This window comes from Vipera ursinii, assembly GCF_947247035.1.
Source record: "Vipera ursinii genome assembly, chromosome: 1".
Lineage (NCBI taxonomy): Eukaryota > Metazoa > Chordata > Lepidosauria > Squamata > Viperidae > Vipera > Vipera ursinii.
In genome coordinates this window covers 359,131,711-359,155,741 of record NC_139512.1, presented here as the reverse complement: position 1 = coordinate 359,155,741, position 24,031 = coordinate 359,131,711, and the positions used below count along the sequence as shown (strand labels likewise).

Sequence of the window (24,031 nt, the reverse complement as noted above, 5' to 3'; positions counted from 1 at the left end):
AACGATTGGGCCCCTCGCGCGCGCCGTAGGAGGGGGAGGGCGAGAAAGTAGATCTAGAGGAGCGCACTTGGCGGCCGAGAGGCAACTTCCGGGTCCGCGTCTGAAGAAAGCGGGCGATCCGGACCGCGCTCGTGTTTTTCGGGCCGACGTCTTGCGAGAATCCCCGGCCCGGCTCCCCCTGCGCCTGATGGGGGCACGTCAAGGAGGAGACCTCAGTGAGGCCCCACAAAGCTGCTGCTGGGCAAGGATGCCGGCGGATGCCTCTGAGCCGGGCCCGTCACTGGAGCGCTGCCTGCGGACCCCTCCAGAGGGCGCTGGGCCAGAAGGGGAGAGGATGCGGCTAGAAGGGACCCGGAAGCTGCCTCCGGGTGATGAGGCGCGCCCCTCGTCTGCTTCCCCGCCTCCCCGGCCGGAAGTGCTAGCGGTCATGTGACCCTCTGTCAAGATGGCCTCGTCTGTCAAGGCCGGGCCGCCGCTGCGCCGCTTCCTGTCGAGCCCCGCGGCGGGCCGCGTCCCCGAAGCGCTGCGGGCGGAGCTGTCGGCGGCCCTGGCCGAGGGCGGCCTGCCCTTCGCGCTGCTCCGGAAGCTGCAGCGGGCGCTGCGGGAGGCCGGTGAGTCTCTTCCTCCGCCCCGGGTCGCTTCGGCTCCCGCCGCCGCTTTCAGCCGGGCCCGGCTTCGTGGGTGAGCCCGCAGCCGAGTCCGGGGGCCGAAGCGTCTCGGGCTGGACCTCCCCGCGGTTCTCTGTAGGGTCAAGGCGCGTTCAGAGGGCAGCACTGCGTCCCCCTGGCCCCGCAATGCGGCTGGTCCTCCTCTTACGACGGCAGCTGAGACCTCGGTTGCTAAGCGAGACAGTTCAGTGAATCTTGCCCATTTTACAACCTTCCTGGCCACAGTTGTTAATTGAATCCCTGCGGTCGTTATGTTAGCAACACGATTGTTAAGTGTATCCGGCAACCCCATTGACTTTAATGGAAATCTTTTTAATGGAAACATTTGCCTTTTGTTTTTCTTGCTCTCAGGTTCTCCGGTGTATCTTCACGAACTGTTGGAAGGCAGTGAAATCTTTCTCCCCGATGTGACGAAACCACCCAGGGTACGTATTGGGCATTACAGGCAGTCCTCAGCTTACAACAGTACATTTAGTGACCATTCAAAGTTACCACAACTCTGAAAAAGTGATTTAAGACCGTTTTTCATCCTTATGACCATTGCAACAACCCCATGGTCACAGGATCAAAATTCAGGCTCAAAAATATGAGCAACTGGTTCATATTTACGACGGTTGCGGTGTCTAGGGGTTACGTGATCCCCTTTTGTGGCCTTCTTACCAGGAAAGTCCATGGGGAAGCCAGATTCACTTAACAACCGTGTCACTAACTTAACAATTGCACTTAACAGGTGTGGCGAGAAAGGTCATAAAATGGGGCAAAATTCATTTAAATGCTTCACTCAGCTACAAAAATTTTGGGTTCAATTATGGTCATGTGTTGAGGACTGCTTGTATTTATTATTTCTTAATTTTCAAAGTGATAAAAGAATAATCAGGCTCATCACGAGTATGGGCGGGGGGGCAACACAGGACCCCAGGGCAGTGTGAGTTTCTTTGTGATTTCTCCGCCTTTAGGCTACAGTCAACAAAACTTCACAGTAAGGTTTCCCCTATTTTAACCTAAAACAAGCTGAGCGTAGTATAAAACCCGTCAGATAACTGGGTGATCTGAGGCACCATCTTCCTCCAGTGGGATTGGCTTGCCTCTTTCATGCTGGCAGAAGAGGCCTTTTTCAGACCCCATTGGCCAAGGAATTTTGGCTGCCTGGATCAGGGAGAAGAAGACCTTCTCTGTTGCAGCCCCCTCCCTCTGGAACATCTGGACTTCTGCGGTGAGACCTGCCCCCAGCCTGGTTCTGCTGGTTGGCTCCCCACCCCACCCTGGTGAGGGCACATTACCCTGGATGTGGTTGACTAAATGAGAGACATGTCCACCCGTGTAGCCTCTGTGCTCTTGACTTTAACCATTTATTTGTTGAATGCTTGTTAGTGAGCGACACAGCGGCCTAGAGGGGGAGCTCTCGCCTCACAATCGGGACGTTGTGAGTTCTATCTTAGGTAGCTGCATTTCTCTCCCTATCCCTTGATATTTCTCTCTGGGCGCAATGAGCAGTTACCGGCTGCAAACTCCACGTAGGCCTCAGGAAGGCCATCTGGCCAGTTAACACTTGAGCTCCGTTCAGTCGCCCTGACTCTACCCTGATGCAAGGCATTACAGGGTGTTAAGGGAAAAAAACCCCTTAATTTTAATCCTTTTCATGCCTGTATATCTGTTTCATACCATTGGAAGCCACCCAGAATCGCTCGAGACAATGAAATTGGTGGCATGTAAAATAAATAAATATACTTGCCCCAGGAGCTGGGAGGCAAAACACAGAACATGCAGGCCCCCCCCTTTTTTTTCCTTCACCCCCCCAAACTCCTCCGAGCCCTCCCCAGGCAGGTCACTTTTCATCATAGAACCATAGAGTTGGAAGGGACAGAGAGTTCCTGATCAATGACCCTGAAGCCTCCATTGAAGGAGAACCTGGGGCAGTTTGGCAGTTCCTCCTGATGTCTCAGCTGAATTTTTTTCCTTGCAGTTTCTCCCTCAGGGTCTGGTCCTGCCCACTCCCGCTTTTGTACGACCAGCCCTCTGATAGTTGAAGACTGTTACCAGCTCTCCCATCTGTCTTCCCTTCCCAGATCATTTAATTGTTCCTCCGGTGAACCAGGTCTTGGTTTTCTTACCATGTTGATCGTCTTCCCCTTTCTCTGAATTTGCTCCCATTTGTTACTTTTTGAACTGGGGTACCAGGAATTGAACTGGCTGGAACAATTAGCCAGTGGAACAGCTTGCCTCCAGATGTTGGGTTTTTTTAAGAAGAGAGTGGACAGCCACGTGTCTGGAGTGGTAGATGGTAAAGGTGTGCAAACTTGGGAACTTGTAAGACTTGTGGTTGGGGAATTCTGGGAGTTGAAGTCCACAAGTTCCAAGGATGGACACCATTGCTGTAGGGTCTCCTGCTTGAGGAGAGGGTTGGACTAGAAGACCTCCAAGGTCCCTTGCAGCTCTCTTTTTCTCTTAACTGAGGTCTGACCAGGACAGAATAGACGGGGACAGTTTTTGTTAAATGTGTCTTCATTTCTGCAATTGGTTTGAGTTGCTCTCTCTGTTTCAGAACCCAGAATTGGTAGCCAGGCTGGAGAAGATCAAAGCTAAGTTGGCAAATGAGGAATACAAGCAGATGACAAGGAACATCAACTGCCAGGTCAGGGTGATGTGCAGAGCTAGAGCTATTTAATTATCTATTAGAGTTTTATCCCGTCTTCATTAGTTCGTAAGTAACTCAAAGCACCAAACCCAAAAGTGCTTTTCAAAAGCCAACTGGACTTTCTTGGGGTTTTTTTTCCCCCTTGAAAACATTTCACTCCTCATCCAAGAAGCTTCTTCAGTTCAAGGGAAAAAACTCAAGAAGTTTAATTTTAATTTAATTTAATTTAATTGAATTTAATAACATTTATATACCGCCCTTCTCCCTGAGGACTCAGGGCGGTTCACAGGGCAGAATAAAAAAACCAATACAAACATTAAAAACAGATTAAACAATTGCCCTAGTTAAAAACAATATAAATACAACGCTAAAAACCCCCAGAAAAATTAAAAAACAAAAGATAAAACAACCCCAACACTCCCCCTCAGGCTAGGCCGGCTTGTACAAACAAAAATGTCTTGAGATCGCGGCGAAAGGAGCGAAGATCGGGCGCCATCCGGAGCTCAACCGGTAGCTGATTCCACAGCTCCGGAGCGCCCACAGAGAAGGATCTCCCCCTGGGGGCCACCAATCGACATTCTCTGATCGGTGGCACCCTGAGGAGGCCCTCTCTGTGGGAACGCACAGGGCGCAGGGAGCTTGATGCCGGCAGCAGATGTTCCCTGAGGTACTCCGGCCCCATGCCATGGAGTGCTTTGAATACCGTTACCAGTACCTTGAATCTCACCCGGAAGACAACTGGCAACCAATGCAGCTCACGGAGCAGAGGTGTAACGTGGGAGTATCGGGAGACTCCCAACACCACTCTCGCGGCTGCATTCTGTACCAGTTGGAGCTTCCGAGTGGTCCTCAAGGGCAGCCCCATGTAGAGAGCGTTGCAGTAGTCCAGACGAGAGGACACGAGCGCATGAGTGACCGTGCACAGATCATCCCGGCTAAGATAGGGCCGCAACTGACGCACCAGGCGAACCTGTGCAAAGGCCCCCCTAGTCACGGCTCCTATATGATCTTCCAAGGTGAGCCGTGAATCTAGGAGGACCCCCAAGTTGCGAGCCCTATCTACGGGGGGTAATAATTCACCCCCCATAGTTAGAGGTGGAATGTCCGAATAAACCCGGGATGAAGATATGCAAAGCCACTCAGTCTTGTCGGGGTTGAGCTGGAGTCTGTTCCTCCCCATCCAGACCCGAACCGCCTCCAGGCAACGGGACATCACGTCGAGGGCATCACTGGGGTGGTTTGGGGTCGAAAAGAAAAGTTGGGTATCATCAGCGTACTGATGATACCCAACTCCAAAGCCACGAATGATCTCACCCAGCGGCTTCATGTAGATGTTGAACAGGAGAGGCGAGAGGACCGACCCCTGAGGAACTCCACAAATGAGAGACCTCGCGGTCGACCTCTGCCCCCCTGCCAACACCGACTGCGAACGTCCCAAGAGATAGGAGGAGAACCACCGTAAAACTGTGCCTCCCACTCCCAATCCCCTGAGACGCCGCAGCAAGATACCATGGTCGATGGTATCGAAAGCCGCCGAGAGGTCTAATAGGACTAGGACAGAGGAATGCCCCCTGTCCCGAGCCCTCCAGAGATCATTCACCAGCGCGACCAATGCCGTCTCCGTGCTGTGCCCGGGCCTGAAACCCGATTGGTACGGGTCTAGATAATCCGCTTCATCCAGGACCAGAGGGAGCTGATGCGCCACCACACTCTCAACAACCTTCGCAAGAAAGCGAAGGTTGGAGACAGGACGAAAGTTATTCAATACAGCCGGGTCCAGGGCAGGCTTCTTGAGGAGAGGCCTCACCACCGCCTCCTTCAAGACGGCGGGGAAGATACCCTCACTCAAAGAAGCCGATATAACTGCCTGGAACCAGCTGCGTGTCCTCTCCCGGGCTGCATAAACCAGCCAGGAAGGGCACGGGTCCAATAAACATGTGGTGGTGCTCAGCCTCCCCATGATCCTGTCCACTTCCTCCGGAGTCACAGAATCAAACTCCTCCCAGATGATATCGACAAGACCACCCGTGTCCTGATCGTCAGACTCTGCCCAGTCAGAGTCCAGACCGGTCCGAATCCGAGCGATTTTGTCCGACAGATGTTGGTTAAACTCCTCGGCACGGCCCTGCAAGGGATCCTCCCTCACCTCCTGATTTAGGAGGGAGCGAGTCACCCTAAACAGGGCGGCCGGGCGATTATCTGCGGACGCGATAAGGGTGGCGAAGTGGTTAGACCTCGCCTCCCTTATCGCAGTTGCCTTTGGGGAAAAAGGGACCTTTGGGACAACCGTGACCTGGTGAATGATGGAGAATCTCCACAGACCTCAAGGCAGCAAGTATACCTTTGTAAGCCACCCGGAGTCACCTTACTGGTGAAGATGGCATATAAATTCAACACGTATGTAGAAATACATAATACTCCTCCTATTCGCCCCAGAAAAACAACCCTGTGGGGTGGGCTGAGAGACAGTGACATAAAGCTACGGCCACATAATTGGTCCAGAGCACCAGTGTTGGCTCCCTGAGCCCCGTCCAGACCCTGAGGTCATCCCTGGGTGAGCAACTCTCGGCACAGGTAGAAGAGAACGTTTGTAGCTCAGGGTGGAGCTGCACCCTTTCCTGGTGCTGTGTGACCCTGGTGGTTTTCTTTCAGACGTTTCATGATCCAAACTAGGTAAAAATCACTAGGAGTGGTGGGGGGGGGGAAGGAGGAAGGAAGGAAGAAAGAAAAAGAAAAAGGAAGAAAGAGGAGGGAAGGAAGAGAAGAAAAAGAAGAGGAAAGAAAGAGAGAGAGAGGAGAGAAAAGAAAGAGAGAGAGAAAGAAAAGGACTGTGGGGTCCTTGGTGCTCCCCGAGCTAGCTGATTTTATTGCAGATGTTTCATGACCCAACTGGGTCACATCATCAGTGCTAGGAGGGAGGAGGAAGAGGAGGACTGTGGGGTCCTCTTTGAACTGGCTGGTTTTCTCCCAGGGGTTTCGTGACCCAAGGAGGTGAGATCATCAGTGCTAGAAGAGGGGGGGGCGGGTTGCAGAGGAGGAGGAGGAGGACGGTAGGGGTCCTTGTTGCTTTCTGAGCTAGTCGATTTTATTGCAGACATTTCACGACCCAACTAGGTAACGTCATCAGTGGATGCAGTGGCCCCACAAACGCACAACAGCCCCTCGTCAAGGGCTGCAGAAGGAAGAAGGGGCGTTTGGAGTGCAGCCTAAGATGGAGGAGGAGGAGGAGGGGGCGGGTCTGCCCACGGCCGTAATCGGGCACAGCAGCCGAGGCTTTGCCTGCCCAGTCCGTCTGCTGAGCTGCAGAGAAGGGAGGGGACAGGACCGGCCTCGGCCACCCAGGCTGCTTGAGGGGCTGCCGTGGTCACAGAAGGGCTGGGGCCCCTGCTCTGGGCCCCGGAATTCCCCTGCACTCATTGCCAGAGAAGGGCCTTCCCAATGCCTGGAGCAGCCGATCCCACGCGCCTGAGCCCAGCCTGTGCCGCCCGGGGCCTTTGGCGAGGAGGGGCTCCGGATAGGCCAGCGGTCTCGCTCAGGCTGGTTCTCGGCCAGCTGATGGGGGGGGGGCGCTGGGCCAAGAAGTGACTGGGCTCTTTTCCGTCCCCTTCCCAGGAGCAGATCCGCCCTGGCAGCCTGGCTGATTTCGGCAGGCAAGGTGAGTCGGGGCAGAGACCGCTGGGCGGGGCAAGTAGCAGCATCCTTTGGGGAACTAAACCTGCCCCCCCCCCAGGACCCTCTGGAAGAGCTTAAAGACCCGGCTCCGCCCCTGGGGCTGGGGCTCCAATGGGGGGGGCTTCACATTGGGGATGGCTGATAGATTAACAATCTCACCCCCTGCCCATCCTTTAATCACAGTGTCGTATTTGCATCTTTCGGGTTTTGTGTAGCTTTCAAGATTGCAGGATGCCCAGAGTTAAGATACATTTTGCAAATAAATAACCTTCCAGAACATTTAGGACCCCTTTGGTGATTTTTTGGGGTGGGTGGGTCGGGGAGCCCCCCTTGGTAAGTCAATCCCCAACGAGGTGTATTTCGGGATCAAGACTCAAGGCGTCAACGGAGACCAAAAGCGGGCAGGTCCTCCCAGTCGGCCCCTGCCAGGTGCGGGCCTGGCGAGGGAGGGGACCGGCTCTCCTTTCTGGACCCCCTTTCTCACCCCTCCTTTCCCAGTCAGGTCAGCCAAAGCCGTGACCGTCACCCTCATCAACTTCCTGGTCACTGTGGGGGCCGCCTTTGCCTGCGCCTTCCTGGGCAGCCATTACATCTTCACTGAAACGGCGGCGGTGAGTAACGCCTGGCTGGCCGGCCCCTCTGGAGTGGGCACCGGAGCCCCTTTGGGGGAGGGCAGCTTGTGAGGGGCCCCTCTGAAGTCCTGGCCGTGAGCCCACTCCCCTCCCCTAAGTCCTCGACTTACGACCACAATTGAGCCGAAAATGTTACGTTGCTCAGTGGTTGTTCCCCGACCTTTGACCCATTGTACAACCTTTCTTGGCACCGTTGTTAAGAGAGTCCCCTGCGGTCGTTAAGTTGGTCACACGGTTGTGAAACGAAGCCAGCTTCCCCACTGGCTTAGCTTGTCAGAAGGTAGGAAAAGGGGGTGACTGCGTCGCCGGGTCACTGTGGCCGTCATAAATACAGGCCGGTGGCCAAGCCTCTGAATTTTGACCATGGGGACGCTGCAACGGTTGTACGTGTGAAAAAACGGTCATAAGTCACTTTTTCACTGCCATTGTAACTTCAGCAAATGACGTAAGTCGAGGACTGCCCATAGTTGATCAACATAGCCATGGTTTACTCCATTAACCCAGTTTCCTGGGCTGCCTCATCAGCAGGGCTGGGACAAGAGGGCGGGGCTAAAAGGTGGGAGGCTGGTTTACAGCTCCTTGGGGGGGGAGGGGCAGTGTGCCTTTTGCCACCCCAAAGGGGGGGGACTCCCGGCAGGGGGTGCAAGAGGCAGAACTGACCCCCCCCTCCTCCTCCTTCCAGAGGGTGATTGCGGCCGTGATCGCAGCCTCCGTGGTGGGCCTGGCGGAGCTGTACGTGATGGTGCGGACCATGGAGGGGGAGCTGGGCCAGCTGTAACCGAGGGCCCCGTTCCTTTGGCTCCTCCCTCTGCTCCCCATCCCGGGGAGGGGGCGTCTGATCCCCGAGGGGCCACTCCATCCCCCAGCACGGACAGAGACGCAGCTGTGCCTCCCCCAGCCCGGCTTCCAGGCCAGGCAGGACCCCGTCTGCCATCTTCACCGAGGGATCTCCTCCCCGGGGGGAGCATCGCCGCCACGTGGGGGTTTCTGCTGCCAAAGCTGGGGGGCACAGAAGCTGCTTTCCAGCTTGGGGCCGCTGGTCTCATCGATCGTGACAGATTTTGGGGGGCAAGAGCCTGGCCTGCCAGCCGGGCAGGGTCCCCCCACCAGTTTGTGCTCCAGCTACCCAATTATGGTGTCCTGTGGTGATGGTGGAACTTTGTTGTGTGCAATAAAAAGTAACTCACAAAACTGTTGTGTCGGCCTCTGCAGTGAAGCTCCTCCAAGCCAGGGGTCTCCAACCCGTGGTCCGTGGGCCGGCCCTGGTCTGTGGCATGCCAGAAACCCTTCTGTCCAGACGAGGGAAGCCCCCTCCGTGGCGTGCAGGCGGCATCGGAACCACGTTCCTTCCGGGCCGTGGGAAAACCTCTCTCGCCACGAAACCGGTCCCTGGTGCCCCAAAGTTTGGGGGCTGCTGCTCCGAGCATCCTCAGGGCCAATGCTCCCCATTGATATCCAGGGGCTTCCCCATGGGGGGTGCTGGGCGAGGGGGTTCCTTGACCAGGCGAGGCACTGCCGCCCACCAGCTGCCTGGGAACAGCCGAGGGCACCCCTCCCCCTTCTTGTACCTCCTCCCAGCTCTGGTTCTGTGGCCCTCTGCCTGGGGCAAAGGGGGGGCAGCACAGAGCAGGACCCTCCTCGCCTTCTTCCCGCTCTCCACCCCACCCGGCTGGCCATCCCAGCGCTGCCCTCCGTTCCTGGTGCGGCTTCGCCTCTGTCTTCCCCCCCCCCCCCAGGCTCAACCTGCCCCTCCAGCTGACTTGTTCTGCAGAAGCAAAGCGAAACACCCCCCCCCCGGCACACACACGCACGCAGGTGGTTTTGCCCCTGTCCCGATGGGGGAGGGATAACACATTAATTTTAATCTCACCTTTATTACTGTGTAAGTAAATCAAGGCAGCGAACGTCTCCTGCCTCCTCTTTTCCCCACAACCACCCTGCGAGGTGGGCTGGGCAGAGAGAAGGACTGGCCTAAAGTCACCCAGCCATCTTTCCCTCTTCAGACACATATAAACTCTGGACGGTCTCAGAGGTCCTGCATAACTCCTGGCAACTCACCGAGGAGGGGGCTGGGCTGAGGGGTGGGTTAAGGCTACTCCCTCCATAGGGCCACCCTCCAAGAGCAGCAGGCCTGCAGAGCCTCCAGTTTGGAAGCCATGCTCTTAGCCCAAAGCCCCCTCCTGCCCATTCCTGAGCCCACCCACCCACCCAAGAAGACCGAGGCGGACAGGCTGGTTGGGTGGGAGCCTTTATTTGGCCGGTCAGCAGGTCCAGAGGCTCCGTGGCCGAGCTCAGAGCAGGTCCCCCGAGGGGGGGCAGCCCAGCCAGTATTTGGCGATGGGGCGAGGGTACCGGGGATAAACCCAGTCCACCTTCCGCTTGTGCAGGTTGACCCGGTAGTACTTGTCTGGAAGAGAAAGGTCAGCGGAGGTCAGCCTCAAGAGCCCCAGCCCTTCCCCAGCACCCCTCTCCCCCCACCCCTTAGTTTAAATTGTGGGAAGGGGATTATGGCCACTTTAAAGGAGTTTCCTCCTTTAAATTTCTGGGAGTCTACCTCTGTGAAGATCTGACCTGGAAAGTTACCACAACCCAGGTGGCTAGAAAGGCCCAACAGAGGCTTCACTTTCTTAGGGTCTTGCGGAAGAACAGGGTAGAACAATGGCTTATGACCCTCTTTTACTGGTCTACTATAGAGAGCGTCCTCTCGGACTGTATTGTGGTTTGGTATGCTGGTCTGACAGCCGCGGACAGGAAAGTATTACAGAGGGTAGTGAGCACAGCACAAGACATTGTGGGCTGTTCCCTGACACCACTGGATGACCTCGCCAGGGCTCGTTGCCTTGGAAGAGTGAGCAAGATTCTCAGGGATGACTCACACCCTGGTCGGTATCTCTTTACTCTCCTCCCATCCGGTAGGAGATACAGGAATATAGCCAGCCGTACCAACAGGCTGAAGAACAGCTTTTATCCGTGGGCTGTTAGGCTTTTGAATGGGACATAATCTCTGTGAACTTATGCAGAATTGACTTGGGAGGCCGGTGTGTGGTGGTGTTGGTTCACATGGTGTGGTGGGATGGAGGGTTTGTTGTCACTGTGTGTTGCGGGGAGAGAGCACAGGGGGGAGGCTCAGCTAATCTCAATGTACACATGTTGTACTTTGACAATAAAGGTTTATTATTATGTATTATTATTTATGACCTGTGAACTTCGGCTCCCAGCATTCCTGAGCCAGCTTCCCAGGCTGCCACGTGGCTCGGGAATTCTGGGAGCTGAAGTCCACAGGTGAAGTGGCCATAGTTGCCCAGCCCTGCGAGGCAGAACTTATGGGAGCCAATAGAAGGATGGGGGGGACGGCCGCATAGACGCCCACCCCAGTCCTGCCAGCACACCTGTTGCAATGCAGGTGAGAGTAATGGGACTTGTAGTCCACTAGCCTCTGCCATGTAGCAGCTTTGGGACAACTGCCGTTCCCCACCCCCGGCCTCTTGTGGCCGTGAGTTCCGCGAGTGAGCCCGGACTCACCATCCACAAAGAAGTAGGCGCTCTGGAAGGGCTGGCAGGGGGAGACCAGCCAGTCCCGGTCCGACGACTCCGAGCTGAGCCCGCCCGGAGACTGCCAGAAGGGCGACAAGTCCCAGCGGCCCCAGCGCTGCTGCCGCTGCGGGTACTTCTTGCGGTGACGGCGGCGGGAGGCCCTGCTGTGGCCGGCGCCCGTCCCGGCGGGGCTCCGGGCCACGTAGAGCCGGCCCAGCATGGCCGCGTTCAGCCGGGAGGGCAGCCCGCGCCAGTCGCGGCTGGTCAAGCGCGGCCGGCCGGCCTCACCTGCGGGAAGGGAGGGCGGTTCGGTGAGCGGCGCCGCTGGAGGGGGGGAGCGCCGGGAGCCCCCCTCCCCTCCCCCAGCCGCTCACCTGTGCCGGCCGCCCCGAAGAGCAGGCGGAAGGCCTCCTCCCAGCTGTCGTGCTGCAGCCCCGCGTAGTGGCCGAAGACCAGCGAGGGCGCCGTCTCCTCACACTCGGCGCGGCTCGGCTGCTGGGCGAATGTGTAGGACCAGTAGCGGCTCCCTGCCGGGCACACAGCCCTCTGTGGTCAGGCTTGGGGGCAGCGGGCGCCAAAGGCCGGCTCCCCCTCCCCAGGCCCGGCCCTTCGCTCGGCCAGGGACACCCCCCCGCCCCCCCCGGGCACCTTTGAAGAAGTAGACACGCTCGCTGGCCAAGAAGTTCTGGGCGGGCAGGGCAAGGGCGGCGTCCAGGTGGTCAGGCACGCCAGCGAAGCCCTCGGAGATGTTGCGGGGGAAGCCAGGCTCCAGCCGGCCGTCGTGGAAGCGCCAGTAGCGGCTGCCCTGCGAGGGGGACGGAGGGCGGCGGGGCAGGGTGAGCGAGCGGGGCCCCAGGGGACGGAGAGGCCAGCCGGGTGGGGCCAGGCACCCACAGCCCCCTCGGCCCGACGGGGACCCTTCGGGCTGGCCCCTCCCTCCCTACCTACCTGGAAGAGGTAGGTCTTGCCCTGGCAGTTGACACGCGTGAAAGCGGCGTCGATGGGGCCGTCGATGCCCCACACATCCCGGATCAGCTTCGGGTAGCCCGGCCGGGCGCTCTTCTCGTCCAGCTCGTACAGGTACTGGCCTGCGCCAGATGGGCCGCGGGTGAGGCGGTGGCGTTTGGGACCCCCCCCAGCCCGGGAGGCCTGACCAGTGGCAGGAGGGGCCTTTCAGACCGAGTCGGGCTGACACTGACCACCCTGACCCTTCCCGGCCAGCCGGCTCCTCCGCGGGGTGACGGCCCCACCCGGGAGGGATGCCAGAGCCCTCCGTGCATCTCCAGACTGCATCTCCAGACTGTGCAGAAGCGGCCCCTGCGCTGGAGCTGAGGGGAGCAGTGAAGGACAAGTCTTAAGGGGGGGTTCCCTCCCCCCTTTGCCATGAGGCCAGGACCTAATGGCTTTGGCAACCCCTGGTGGGAGGGGCAACAATGCAGAGTGTTTCTCCCCCCCAGGGGCCCCCACTCCCTTCCAAGAAGCTCAGGTTCTCCAGGGGGCGGGAAGAGCAAAGGCCGGGCAGGGGGAGCCAGCCCCAGGGGAGGGGAGCTGTGGTGTGGCTCCCCCAGCTGGGCTACCTCGGAAAGCGAAGATAGAGCCGTTCTTCAGGCTGGTGAAGGCGTCGAAGGGCTTCCCGCTGCACAGGCTCTCCTCCTCCTCCTCCTCCTCCCGCTCTCCTGGCAGGGTGGGGCCCTCTGTGGGGCCCCGGGGAGTTCCCTCCGTGGGCCCCACGAACCACTCCTCCTCTGTCCAGGCATAATCGTCTGCCCAGGCATGCTGGTCTGTTGAGGCCTGCTCTTGGACAGGGCTCACGGTGGTCTCCGGGGTGGAGAGGGTGGGCACCCGGGCCGTGGCATTGGTAAAGTCATAGTACTCCTGGTAGTCGTCCTCTGGCTGGAGAAAGACGTCCCCACGGGTCACTGTAAGGGGGGATGCCAGAAGCAGGGATTAGAGGGGGGAGAGCATGACAGCAGTCCTCCGGCACTTGGGGGGCTGCCCCAAAGAAGAGGGGTTGACTTATTCTCTAGGGCACCAGAGAAATAACAGGTAGAAGATCGTGAAAGAGAGATCCAGCCTAGAAAAACATGGAGAAACCTCCCGACAGTGAGAACAATTAACCAGTGGAACTCCTTGCCTCCAGAAGTTCTGGGTGCTCCATCACTGGAGGTTTTTAAGAAGAGGTTGGACAACCATTTGTCTGGAATGGGTATAGGGTTTCCTGCCATGGGCAGGCGCTTGGACTAAAAGACCTCCAAGGTCCCTTCCACCCTAAGATTCTATGATCTTAGGCAGGGGGTTAGACTAGAAGACCTCCAAGGTCCCTTCCACCCTAGGATTCTATGATTCTGGCAGCTGCAGAATTGCTGGTTGTCTCAGCACCATTTCTACCGCCAGGACCGGCTCCCCAGGCCCCTTGGAAGCTGCGTGGTCCTGAGGCCGGGCACAGCTGGGTATCATTCTCATGCTCGAAGACCCACCAGGAACCCAACAGCAACCAAACACTGCTAGTAATCGGCGGTTAATGTTAGTTTAATTCATTTCGTTTTCATTTGGCTGCTGCCCACGGTCTGCTGGCTTTCCATTTTGCCAGGGGTCTCTCTTGAGCCCCTTCGACCAGAGGTCCCCAACTTTTCTCAGTTGGCAGAACGGAGGGAAAGGGAGGGAGGAGCATTTTACACAAACGGGACTGCAAGCATGCATGCAACGCAAACAGGGCAAGCACTAGTGGCCACGTGACACTCACTAGCCCTGCCCCATTTTTGCTGTGTGGCGCCGTTTTCACCACAGCTACAGCGCTAGCGCAAGTGGGGGTGAGTGCATGCACACACATGCATGCACTGGCCAGCCTGTCCCGTGGCACAGCCTGGTAATGGCCCCAGCCCACAGGTTGGGGTCCCTGACAGTCGGACACTGCCGCCTCCTCCTCCTCCTCCTCACATGCTCAGAGTTAACCTGGGCATGATATGCTGGGACAGAAGACCACTGTTCTGTTCAACAGAACGCTCTGTTGTTGGGAGAGCGAGGAGGGGCATCACATTGCTCCCCTCCAAATCCATCCAGGGCAGGGGTGCCCAACCTACGGACTCCAAGCTGAAGTTAAAGTTGCCAGGGTGGACTCTCCTGGCCTAGGACGAAGGAGTGGGGTGAGCTAACGGGGGTCCAAATGGAAAGGCCGAGTGCTGCACGCAGCATGGCAGAGCTGGGGCCGTGCCCAGATGGTAGCCAAGAAACTGGCACCTCCCCTCCCCCGCTCCACACCAACTGCATTTTGCTCCCTCCTGGAACTGGCCGAGCCGTCCAGCACGGAAAGGGCCTCATTTGGGGGAAAAACCGGGCCGGTTGCATAAGCCAGGACGAAGAGAAGGAAGGAGCCCGGGCCCTGCTCGGTTGGCCCCCAAGGAAAGAGCCTGGAAGAGCCACTCCCAGCCGCCCAGTGTGGATTCCAACTCTGCCCCACTTCCATTTATTTATTTATTTAGTTAGTTATATTTATATACCGCCCTATTCCCTGAGGACTCAGGGCGGTTTACAGGGAATTAAAAATCCAAAATACAAAAATTAAGAACCAAATTAAAAAATATTAAATTAACCCTGTAGTCAGTTAAAAGTAACCCCAAATTAAAAATTCCTCCTCAGTCTGGGCCCGAGAGCTCGAAGAGCCAGGTCTTCAGGCCCCGGCGGAATGATCGAAGGTCGGGGGCAGTTCTCAGCTCCACCGGCAGCTGGTTCCAGAGGGCAGGCGCTCCCACCGAGAAGGCCCTATCCCTGGGTGTCACCCGCCGGCAGTCTCTTACCGGCGGGACCCTGAGCAGACCCTCCCTGTGGGAGCGCACTGGGCGAAGGGTATTTGATGCCGGCAGCAGGTGTTCCCTCAGATATCCCGGACCCAGGCCATGTAGGGCTTTATAGGTGATAACCAGCACCTTGAATTTCACCCGGAGGGCAACCGGAAGCCAATGCAGCTCACGGAGTAGAGGTGTTACATGGGAGTATCGGGAAACCCCCATTACAACTCGCGCGGCCGCATTCTGCACCAGTTGAAGCCTCCGAGTGGTCTTCAAGGGCAGCCCCATGTAGAGAGCGTTACAGTAGTCCAAACGGGAGGTCACAAGCGCATGAGTAACTGTGCGTAGGGCGTCTCGGTCCAGATAGGGACGCAACTGGCGCACCAGGCGAACCTGGGCAAAAGCCCCCCTGGTCACGGCTCCTATATGGTCTTCGAAATTGAGCCGTGAATCCAGGAGGACGCCCAAGTTGCGAGCCCTATCGACGGGGGGTAACACCTCACCCCCCATCATTAAGGATGGAATAACTTGGTTAACCCGAGATGCCGATATGCACAGCCACTCAGTCTTGGCGGGATTGAGACGAAGCCTGTTTCTCCCCATCCAGACCTGAACCGCCTCCAGGCACCGGGACATCACGGAGAGGGCATCACTGGGTTGGTTCGGGGTGGAAAGAAAAAGTTGGGTATCATCAGCGTACTGATGATACCCCACCCCAAAACCACGAATGATCTCGCCCAGCGGCTTCATATAGATGTTGAACAGGAGAGGCGAGAGAACCGACCCCTGAGGGACTCCACAAATGAGAGACCTCGGGGCGGATCTCTGCCCTCCTGTCAACACCGACTGCGAGCGGCCCTGGAGGTAGGAGGAGAACCACCGTAAAACGGTGCCTCCCACTCCCAGCCCCCTGAGACGCCGCAGTAAGATACCATGGTCGATGGTATCGAACGCCGCTGAGAGATCTAATAGGACCAGGACAGAGGAGCAACCCCTGTCCCTAGCCCTCCAGAGATCATTCACCAGCGCGACCGATGCCGTCTCCGTGCTGTGTCCGGGCCTGAAGCCCGATTGGTACGGGTCCAGATAATCAGTTTCCTCCAGGAACAGAGGGAGCTGATGCGCCACCACACTCTCAACAACCTTCGCCAGAAAGCGAAGGTTGGAGACTGGACGATAGTTGTTTAAAACAGCCGGGTCCAAAGCAGGCTTCTTGAGGAGGGGTCTCACCACTGCCTCCTTCAAGGCGGCAGGAAAGACACCCTCCTTCAAGGAAGCAGTTATTACTGCATGGAACCAGCCTCGTGTTCCCTCCCGAGCCGCATAAGCTAGCCAGGAGGGGCACGGATCCAACAAACAGGTGGTGGTGCTCAGTCTCCCCATGATCCTGTCCACATCATCAGGGGAAACAGGGTCGAACTCATTCCAGATAACGTGCTCAAGACCGCCTGATTCCTCCACATTAGACTCTGCCCAGTCAGAGTCCAAGCCGGTCCGGATCCGAGCGATTTTCTCCGCCAGATGATGACTAAACTCCTCGGCTCGTCCCTGCAAGGGATCCTCTCTCACCTCCTGATTAAGGAGGGAGCGAGTCACCCTAAACAGGGCGGCTGGGCGATTATCTGCGGACGCGATAAGGGCGGCAAAGTAGTTAGACTTCGCCGTCCTTATCGCCGCAAGATAAGACCTTATAAAGGTTCTTAACTGCAATCGGTCGGATTCGGATCGGCTGGATCTCCAACCGCTCTCTAGACCTCGTCTCCGCCGCTTCATCTCCCGGAGCTCCACAGAGAACCATGGGGCCCAACGGGATCTGCGTCGGGTCAGAGGTCGCATGGGTACAACGCAGTCGAGTGCCCTGGTGGCTGCCGTTTCCCAGGCCTCCACCAGGGCATCGACTGGGCTGTGGGTAAGAGTGATAGGTATAGGCCCAAGTGCCCTCTGGAACCGATCTGGGTCCATTAGGCGCCTGGGGCGGAACCACCTGGTCGGCTCCGCCGCCCAGCGGCGGGGGATGGCATGACGGAAAACTAGCCTCAGGAGGTAATGGTCTGACCATGACAGAGGGGTGATGGACGGAGAACCCCCTCCCAGATCATCCAGCCACTGTCCAGACAGAAACACCAGGTCAAGAGTGTGACCCCCCTCATGAGTCGGGCCCTCAATAACCTGGGTCAGGCCCATGGCTGTCATGGAAGCCATGAACTCCCGAGCTAACTCCGACGACCCTCCCAGTGATGGCAGGTTGAAGTCACCCAGGACTATAAGCCTGGGAAACTCCACCGCCAACCCTGAGAGGGTGTCGAGCAGCTCGGGCAGGGCTGTTGCCACACAGCTGGGCGCCAGGTATGTAAGCAACAAGCCCAACTGAACCCGAGGACCACACCTCAAGAGGAGGGTCTCACTCCAGGCCATCTGGACAATGGTGGCCTCCCGGGGACACAATGTCTCCCGAATAACCACTGCCACCCCACCACCCCTGCCCTGAGCCCGTGGCTGGTGCAGCACCCGGAAACCCGGCGGGCATAACTCGGTGAGAGGCACCCCTCCCTCCGAGCCCAGCCAAGTTTCCGTGATGCACGCTAGATCCGCACATTCCTCCTCGATCCGATCACGGATGAGGGGAGCTTTATTAACTACGGATCTAGCGTTAAAATAGACCAGCCTGAGCTCAGGGGCCTGATCACCCTCATCCCCGGGTAAGAGGGTGCTAACCGGAGGGTCGGAGCGTGCCACCGCTCGAAGATAGCGGGGGCGCGATCCCAGATGTTGATATGACCCTCCTCGCAAACACCTGCTGCCATACCCTATCGCCGTGGGGATTCGATACCCCACCCCCACATTCCCAGCGCCAGCAGCCACCTCCCCCAACCCCGTCCCACCAGGACCTCTAACAGGACCAGACTGAGTGCCGGTTACAAGTTCCCTCCCCATCCCCCCCTCCCTCCCCCTCCCTAAGCTCCTAAAATAACCGGCTAAAAATCTGATCAGGGGCCTCTTAGCGCGTCTTAACTCGAGGCCCCTATCCAAGCCCAACCACCTCTCGGAGTCCCAAGGCTTGGGCCCGTCATTAAGGGGAGTATGAAAACAGGCGACAGGTCGCGCCCATGAGGCAGGAACCGCCCTAAGGGCATACAAGTCCGCTTCGGAATAACGATGGATCATATAGCACTCAATTAGTCTCTTGGGGCCAATGTTGAAAATATAGCCAAAGGATTGTTCATTGATGGTACGAAGATGGAAAAAGAACAGGTCCAGTGGGCATATCTCTCAATCTGCAAAGCCATCTCAGCTCTCACCCGAGATGGAGTTCCAAGGGACAACCTCAGCCGTCCTCTCACTCCGGCTGAGGAGTCTAACTGGAACAGAGAGAGAAAAGGGGAGTCCTAAGCCAGGCCCACCCCAACTGGTCTCCCACACCAGTGAGGTGGTCGCTGACCAGTCCAGAACCGTCCTCCCACCACGGTTCGGTCCCGTCCACACTGGATTATCCATAGGGGGATCTTAGTTCCCATCAGGTATGGAGCTAGCCGTAATGCCTGCCTGTCAACAAAAGAAGTAAGGAACAGGGAGGCCAGGCCTCTGCCAACCTCTGCCATCTGCCAACCCCGGCTGGCATGGCATGCCCCTGCCCCTCCTACCTTTGGTTTTGCAGGTCTTGGCATAGTCGCTGCAGCAGCTCTGGTAGTACACACACAGGTCATCACACTGGCACTTTCTCTGGCGGTCAAAGCCCTTGTCACAGCGGCCCTCACAGGACTCTGGAGGTTAAGGGGACAGGCAGTCGGGGAGCTGGTCAGTCGGGCCCTTGGAAAGCCTGGGTCTTTTGTGGGGAAAGGGTTAAGGGAAAGGAGTCTCTGCAGACTTTACTCCGCTCGTCCTTGCCGACTCCAGGGGCGGTGCTCATCTCCGCTTCGAGGCCGTCGCACCAGCGCCGTCCGGAGAAACGTCTGTGGTCATGTGACCAGCACTGTGTCATGGAGCGCTCTTACCTTCCCACCGAAGTGGTGCCTGTTTATCTACTCACATCTGCGTGCTTTCAAACTGCTAGGGAGGCAGGAGCCGAGGCGAGGAGCGTGGTGCTCAGGTCTCAAACCTTTTCATCCAACAATCCCAGTGTCTCATCTGCTGAGCCACCGCACCAGCCCCATTTTGTGGGAAGGGTCTTCAAATCACGGAAGCCCCCTGAGCCTGCCTCCTGTCTTTTGGGGATGGACACATCTTCCAGAAAGCCGCCAGCTTGGCAGAATGTTGGCCTTCCACTGACGCTCCCTTGTTGCTAACCTGGTGACAGCGGGCTCTTAGCCGTTCTGGCAGTGGGGCTGCCCCTGAGGGCCCTGGGCTGGGAGACCTCCAGTTGGGAGCTGGTGGGCCACCGAAGGAGCAGCCCGCTAGACAAGAAGGGGCAGCGGTCTATCTCAGCAGGACCCTGCATATGTTCTGATCCAGCTGCAGTGGGAGGGGTCCCTCCTTGACAGGGACATCACCAGCCTGATGGGACGGCATGCTCCCCCCCCTCCCTGACCTTGACCCCTGGGGTCCAGTGAGGCTGTCTCTAAACACGGAATGCTGTTTGGTCACTGTGGGGCCGATGATGTCCACCAGGATTCATCAGGTCCTTAAAATTTCCTGACAGAACGATCAACCAGTGGAACTGCTTGCCTCCAGAAGTTGTGGGTGCTCCAACGTTGGAGGCTTTCAAGAAGAGACTGGACAGCTATTTGCCTGGAATGGTGTAAAGTAAAGGTGTCCAACCTAGGGGACTTTAAAAGTTGTGGACTTCAACTCCCAGAATTCCCCAACCAGCCATGCTAGCCCACAAGTCCTAAAGTTCCAAGGTTGGACACCCCTGCTATAGGATCTTCTGCTCAAGCAGGGGGTTGGACTAGAAGACCTCCAAGGTCCCTTCCAGTTCTTTTACTCTGCTCTCTCTATGATCACATGTATCCATCCTGTCAAGCCCAAAGACAGTCTGGAATAGTATGGGATCTCCTGTCACAGGCAGGGGGTTGGACTAGAAGGCCTCTAAGGTCCCTTCCCACTCTGGTTCTATGATTCAAAACGTGGGGCAGTTTTTCTTCCCCAGCTGGGTCGCACACATAAGGGGCTTCTCCTCCTCATCGTCCTGAATTCCACGGAGAGTCTCAGGGGGCAGAGGGGGCAGGGGTGGACGGAGAAGGGGGCGTCCCAGAACTCACCTTCAGCTGCAAATGACCCGCAGAGACAGCCCAGCAGCAGCAGCGCCAGACCCAGGAGCTCCATGGTGTCCAGTCGCCGGGCCCTGGGCTTCTGGCTGGGCCGCCCAGCCTCCCCCCACTAAAGCCTTGTTTGCTCAGCTCGGCCCCTCCTCTTTTGGAGGGAGCAAACACAGTCGGTGAGGTCATTAGGAGAGGGGCTTTGCCTCGCTGCCCTCCCCCTCCTCCTGGCATCTCTGCCCTCCCTTTGAAGGCTTTGAAAGGATCCTGAGCCGGCCAGGAATGGGGGGGGTGCAGTCCCAGTCTTCTGCAGGCATCAGAACTTGGGGAAGAGAGTGTGGTCCGCCATGGCACCCTTCCCTCCCCCTAGGCCTGGGAAACGGGAGGGGGCCCTCTGTTCTTGGCACGGAGAGCCTGCAGGCGGCATCACTGGGCATCACGCCTGGCAGAGAGCGTCCCAGCGCATCCATCCCCCGCTTTTGTCTCAGGGATGTGGGGGAGGAGAGCTCGGCCTGCCCAATGGCAGCACAGGGAGCCCAAGGCAAGGAACGGGGTGGCCTGGGAGGGACCTTAGAGGTCTTCCAGTCTAGCCCCCTGCCCAAACAGGAGATCCTGTATCATTTCAGACAAATAGCTGTCCAGTCTCTTCTTAAAAACCTTGACAGAGAGAGAGAGAACCTTTATTATCATTTTTTACTGTGGACACAACAGCACACATTAAAAGTGAAATTGAGTGGCTTGCTCTCAAAGTGTACACATACATAACACACGTTTAAACGTACTATATAGGACACATGTATAGACCTACACCCTTACATAGGTAAAGGTAAAGGTTCCCCCGCACATACATGCTAGTCTAGGGGCCGGTGCTCATCTCCGTTTCAAAGCCGAAGAGCCAGCGCTTGTCCGAGGACGTCTCCGTGGTCATGTGGCCGGCATGACTGGACGCCAAAGGCTGTTACCTTCCCACCGGAGCGGTCCCTATTTTTCTACTTGCATTTTTACGTGCTTTCGAACTGCTAGGTTGGCAGAAGCTGGGACAAGTAACAGGCGCTCACTCTGCTACACGGCACTCGGGATTCGACCTGCCAAACTGCCGACCTTCTGATTGACAAGCTCAGCGTCCTAACCCACCGAGCCACCGCGTCCCTCTTACATATGAGTAACATATAAATATTAATCACTGTCCCATCTTGAATACATAACAAAAAGAGGAAGCTTTAGAGTTCACAAGGTTAATACTGCATGGGACACAATTGTGACTGCATCTGGATGTTCTACTTTGGATACCACGGAGCCACCCGCCTTCCCCCCCCCGAAGGTAACAAGGAAACCAGGTTGTGAAGAGGGTGTGTAGCGTCCCAGGAAATCCTGGGGGGCATCGCTTACATGCTATGAAGCACCCACAATGTCTGAAGGCAAAGCTGTTCCATTGGTTTAGTTTCCATCCGTTGCTTCTTGTCCTGCCTTCAGGGCCTTTGGGAAATAGCCCGGCCCTCCCTCTTCTTTGGGGCAGCCCCTCAGATATTGGAAGGCTGCTATCCTGTCCCCCCTGGTCCTTCTTTTCATTAAACTAGATGTACCTGCAACTGTTCTTCAGGTGTCTTAGCCTCCATCCAGTTCTCTTCTTATTTTTCATGATGTCACTGTATATATTAAGAAGGGAGTGAAAGGCACAACGGGGCTGCCCTGAAGATCAAGGACCCCCCCCCCTTAAAAGAGGCATACAGACAAAGAGAAGCTGGCTGCTCTCTGGCTGGGGGGAGGGGGACCTCCCACCCAAAAGAGAAGGTCACGGGTGGGTGGGGGTGCTTCCCTGGTGGTAGCAGTGAAAGGCTGTGCAGCATGGTTCACTTTCCATGCCAGTTGTCCCCCCCCTCCATCTGCAAACAGTGCCCCATGGAATTTGCTCCCTGGATCTCTCCTGGATCAGCCCAGCTCAGTTATTCATTAATAGGAACTGGCTGTCCTGTCCAGCTCCTGCTTTGAAGGTGTGCCCCCCTCCCCACCAGCCCCCCTCCCCCCAGGCTCTTACTCATCCCTGGGGACGGTGGGTGAGTCAGCCCGGTGTCTCTTGTGGAAAATGAAGGCCAGAGTCGCCATCGTGGTCTGTTTTGAAAATGGACCTAAACGGGTCATACTTTAAACAAGGTCTCTTCCAAAACCTGCTCTCTTAAAGAGGACGTTGGATATGAGATGAGCTGTAAATAACTTTCATAAATAAAGAAATAAAAAGGGTGTTTAGTTCTCTGAAGTCCCCCCTGCAAATCATTTAAAACAACATTAACTCACCAAGGCTGATGGTAGGCAATAAGGTGGGGTTTTTATTGTCTGCATAAGTTCAAAATAAGAATACAGCCGGAAGGGACCTTGGAGATCTTCTAGTCCAGCCCCCTGCTGAAGCAGGTGACCTTATACCATGTCAGACAAGCGGCCGTCCAGTCTCTTCTTAAAAGCCTCCAGGGATGGAGCGCCCACAACTTCTGGTGGGAAACTGTTCCACTGGTTAATGGATAGGAATCTTTTCCTTAGTTCCAGGTTGCTTCTCTCCTTGATGAGTTTCCATCCGTTCCTTCTTGTCCTGCCCACATGTTTGAAACTAGCGGAGAGGGCTAATTCATATGATCATTTTTATGCCTTCTAGCCTATATTTTCTTAGATTCAGGATTGCATTGTAAACTCAAAAGCACAATTTTAGAGCAGCATCAGAGTCGGGATCAGAAAAGTCTTTGCGCTGACTTTAAAGAGAAATTGGGAGGTCCTCCAGTGTTGGTCCCTGAAAATTTCTCCCTTTGAAATCTGCCTTTTATGTAACAGGTTTCCCATCAGCTCAATATACGGGTGAGTCCTCAGCTTACAACAGTTTGTAAGTGACTGTTTAAAGTTGCAACGGCACCGGAAAAGTGACTTATGACTGCTTTCCACACTTACAACCACTGCAGCATCCCCGTGGTCACATGATCAGAATTCAGATGCTTGGCCACTGACTCACAGTCATGACAGCCACAGAGTCCCGGGGGGGGGGGAAATCACGTGATCCCCTTTTGTGACCTTCTGACAAGCAAAGTCAATGGGGAAGCCGGATTCACTTGACAACCGTGTTACTAACTCAACAACTGCAGTGTTTCACTTAACAGCTATGGCAAAAAGGTTGTAAACTGGGCAAAATTCACTTTACAACTGTCCCACTTAGCAATTTTGGGCTCAGTCGTAAGCGGAGGACTGCGTGTATTGCAATTCTGGCTTCCCTCCATTCGGGTCAGACTCTGTGGATTTCAACTCCCATGGCTGGCTCAGGAATTCTGGGAGTCGAAATCCTTCGGTTGTGAAGTCGCCATCGTTGCTCATCCTGCGCTAGAGGATATTTTGGCACCGTGTCCGGCTTGGCTGTGGGTTCCCAGCAGTAGCCACCTTCTTGTTATTAAGCTCACGTCTCTCTGTGTTTGTTTTCATTCCCTCTCAGTTTGCATCCAGACAGTTGGGCCCTTTCACGGCCTGGGGGCGGGGGGGGGCAGATCTTCTTTGAATCAGTTTAATATATAACCGGGAAGGGGGGGGCAAAGAGGGGAATTTGGAGCAGGAGAGAAATCTGGGTCAACAAATAATATTCCTACCTAGGTTGAGCTGGGAGTAATTGGACCAGCCATTTGTCCGAAATGGTATAGGGTTTTCTGCTGAGCAGGGGGTTGGACTAGAAGACCTCCAAGGTCCCTTCCAACTCTTGTTATCCTGTTAATAGACATTTGGAAAAACTCTGATTAAAAAAGATGGCTCCATCCCAATGTGGCGTGCCGGAAGCCACAGCCTCTTTCTGGCCTGAAAAGGGCTCCTGTGTTCACCTACGGTAATTGTCACAGGATACAGAATAATGGAGCTGGAAGGGACCCTGGAAGGTCATCTAGTCCAACCC

General features: G+C 56.4%; 2 protein-coding genes across 2 annotated transcripts; one reads left to right on the top strand and one right to left on the bottom strand.

Moving 5' to 3' along the window:
• The first annotated feature begins 112 nt into the window (after positions 1-112).
• VMA12 (vacuolar ATPase assembly factor VMA12) lies at positions 113-8,792 on the top strand. The gene is made up of 6 exons (XM_083379882.1): positions 113-611; positions 1,020-1,093; positions 3,211-3,300; positions 6,916-6,958; positions 7,474-7,586; positions 8,290-8,792. Exons 1-6 carry the CDS (start codon positions 446-448, stop codon positions 8,383-8,385), a joined length of 582 nt encoding a protein of 193 aa, XP_083236008.1. The 5' UTR covers positions 113-445; the 3' UTR covers positions 8,386-8,792.
• A 1,106-nt stretch (positions 8,793-9,898) lies between these two features.
• On the bottom strand, positions 9,899-20,295 carry VTN (vitronectin; the record flags this gene model as incomplete). The annotated part of the gene is made up of 8 exons (XM_083358356.1): positions 20,125-20,295; positions 18,568-18,687; positions 12,719-13,060; positions 12,090-12,229; positions 11,790-11,946; positions 11,516-11,668; positions 11,130-11,429; positions 9,899-10,014 (listed from the first exon to the last, which is right to left on the bottom strand). The coding sequence occupies exons 1-8, from the start codon at positions 20,186-20,188 to the stop codon at positions 9,899-9,901; spliced, it is 1,392 nt and encodes a 463-aa protein (XP_083214482.1). The 5' UTR covers positions 20,189-20,295.
• Positions 20,296-24,031: the final 3,736 nt, after the last annotated feature.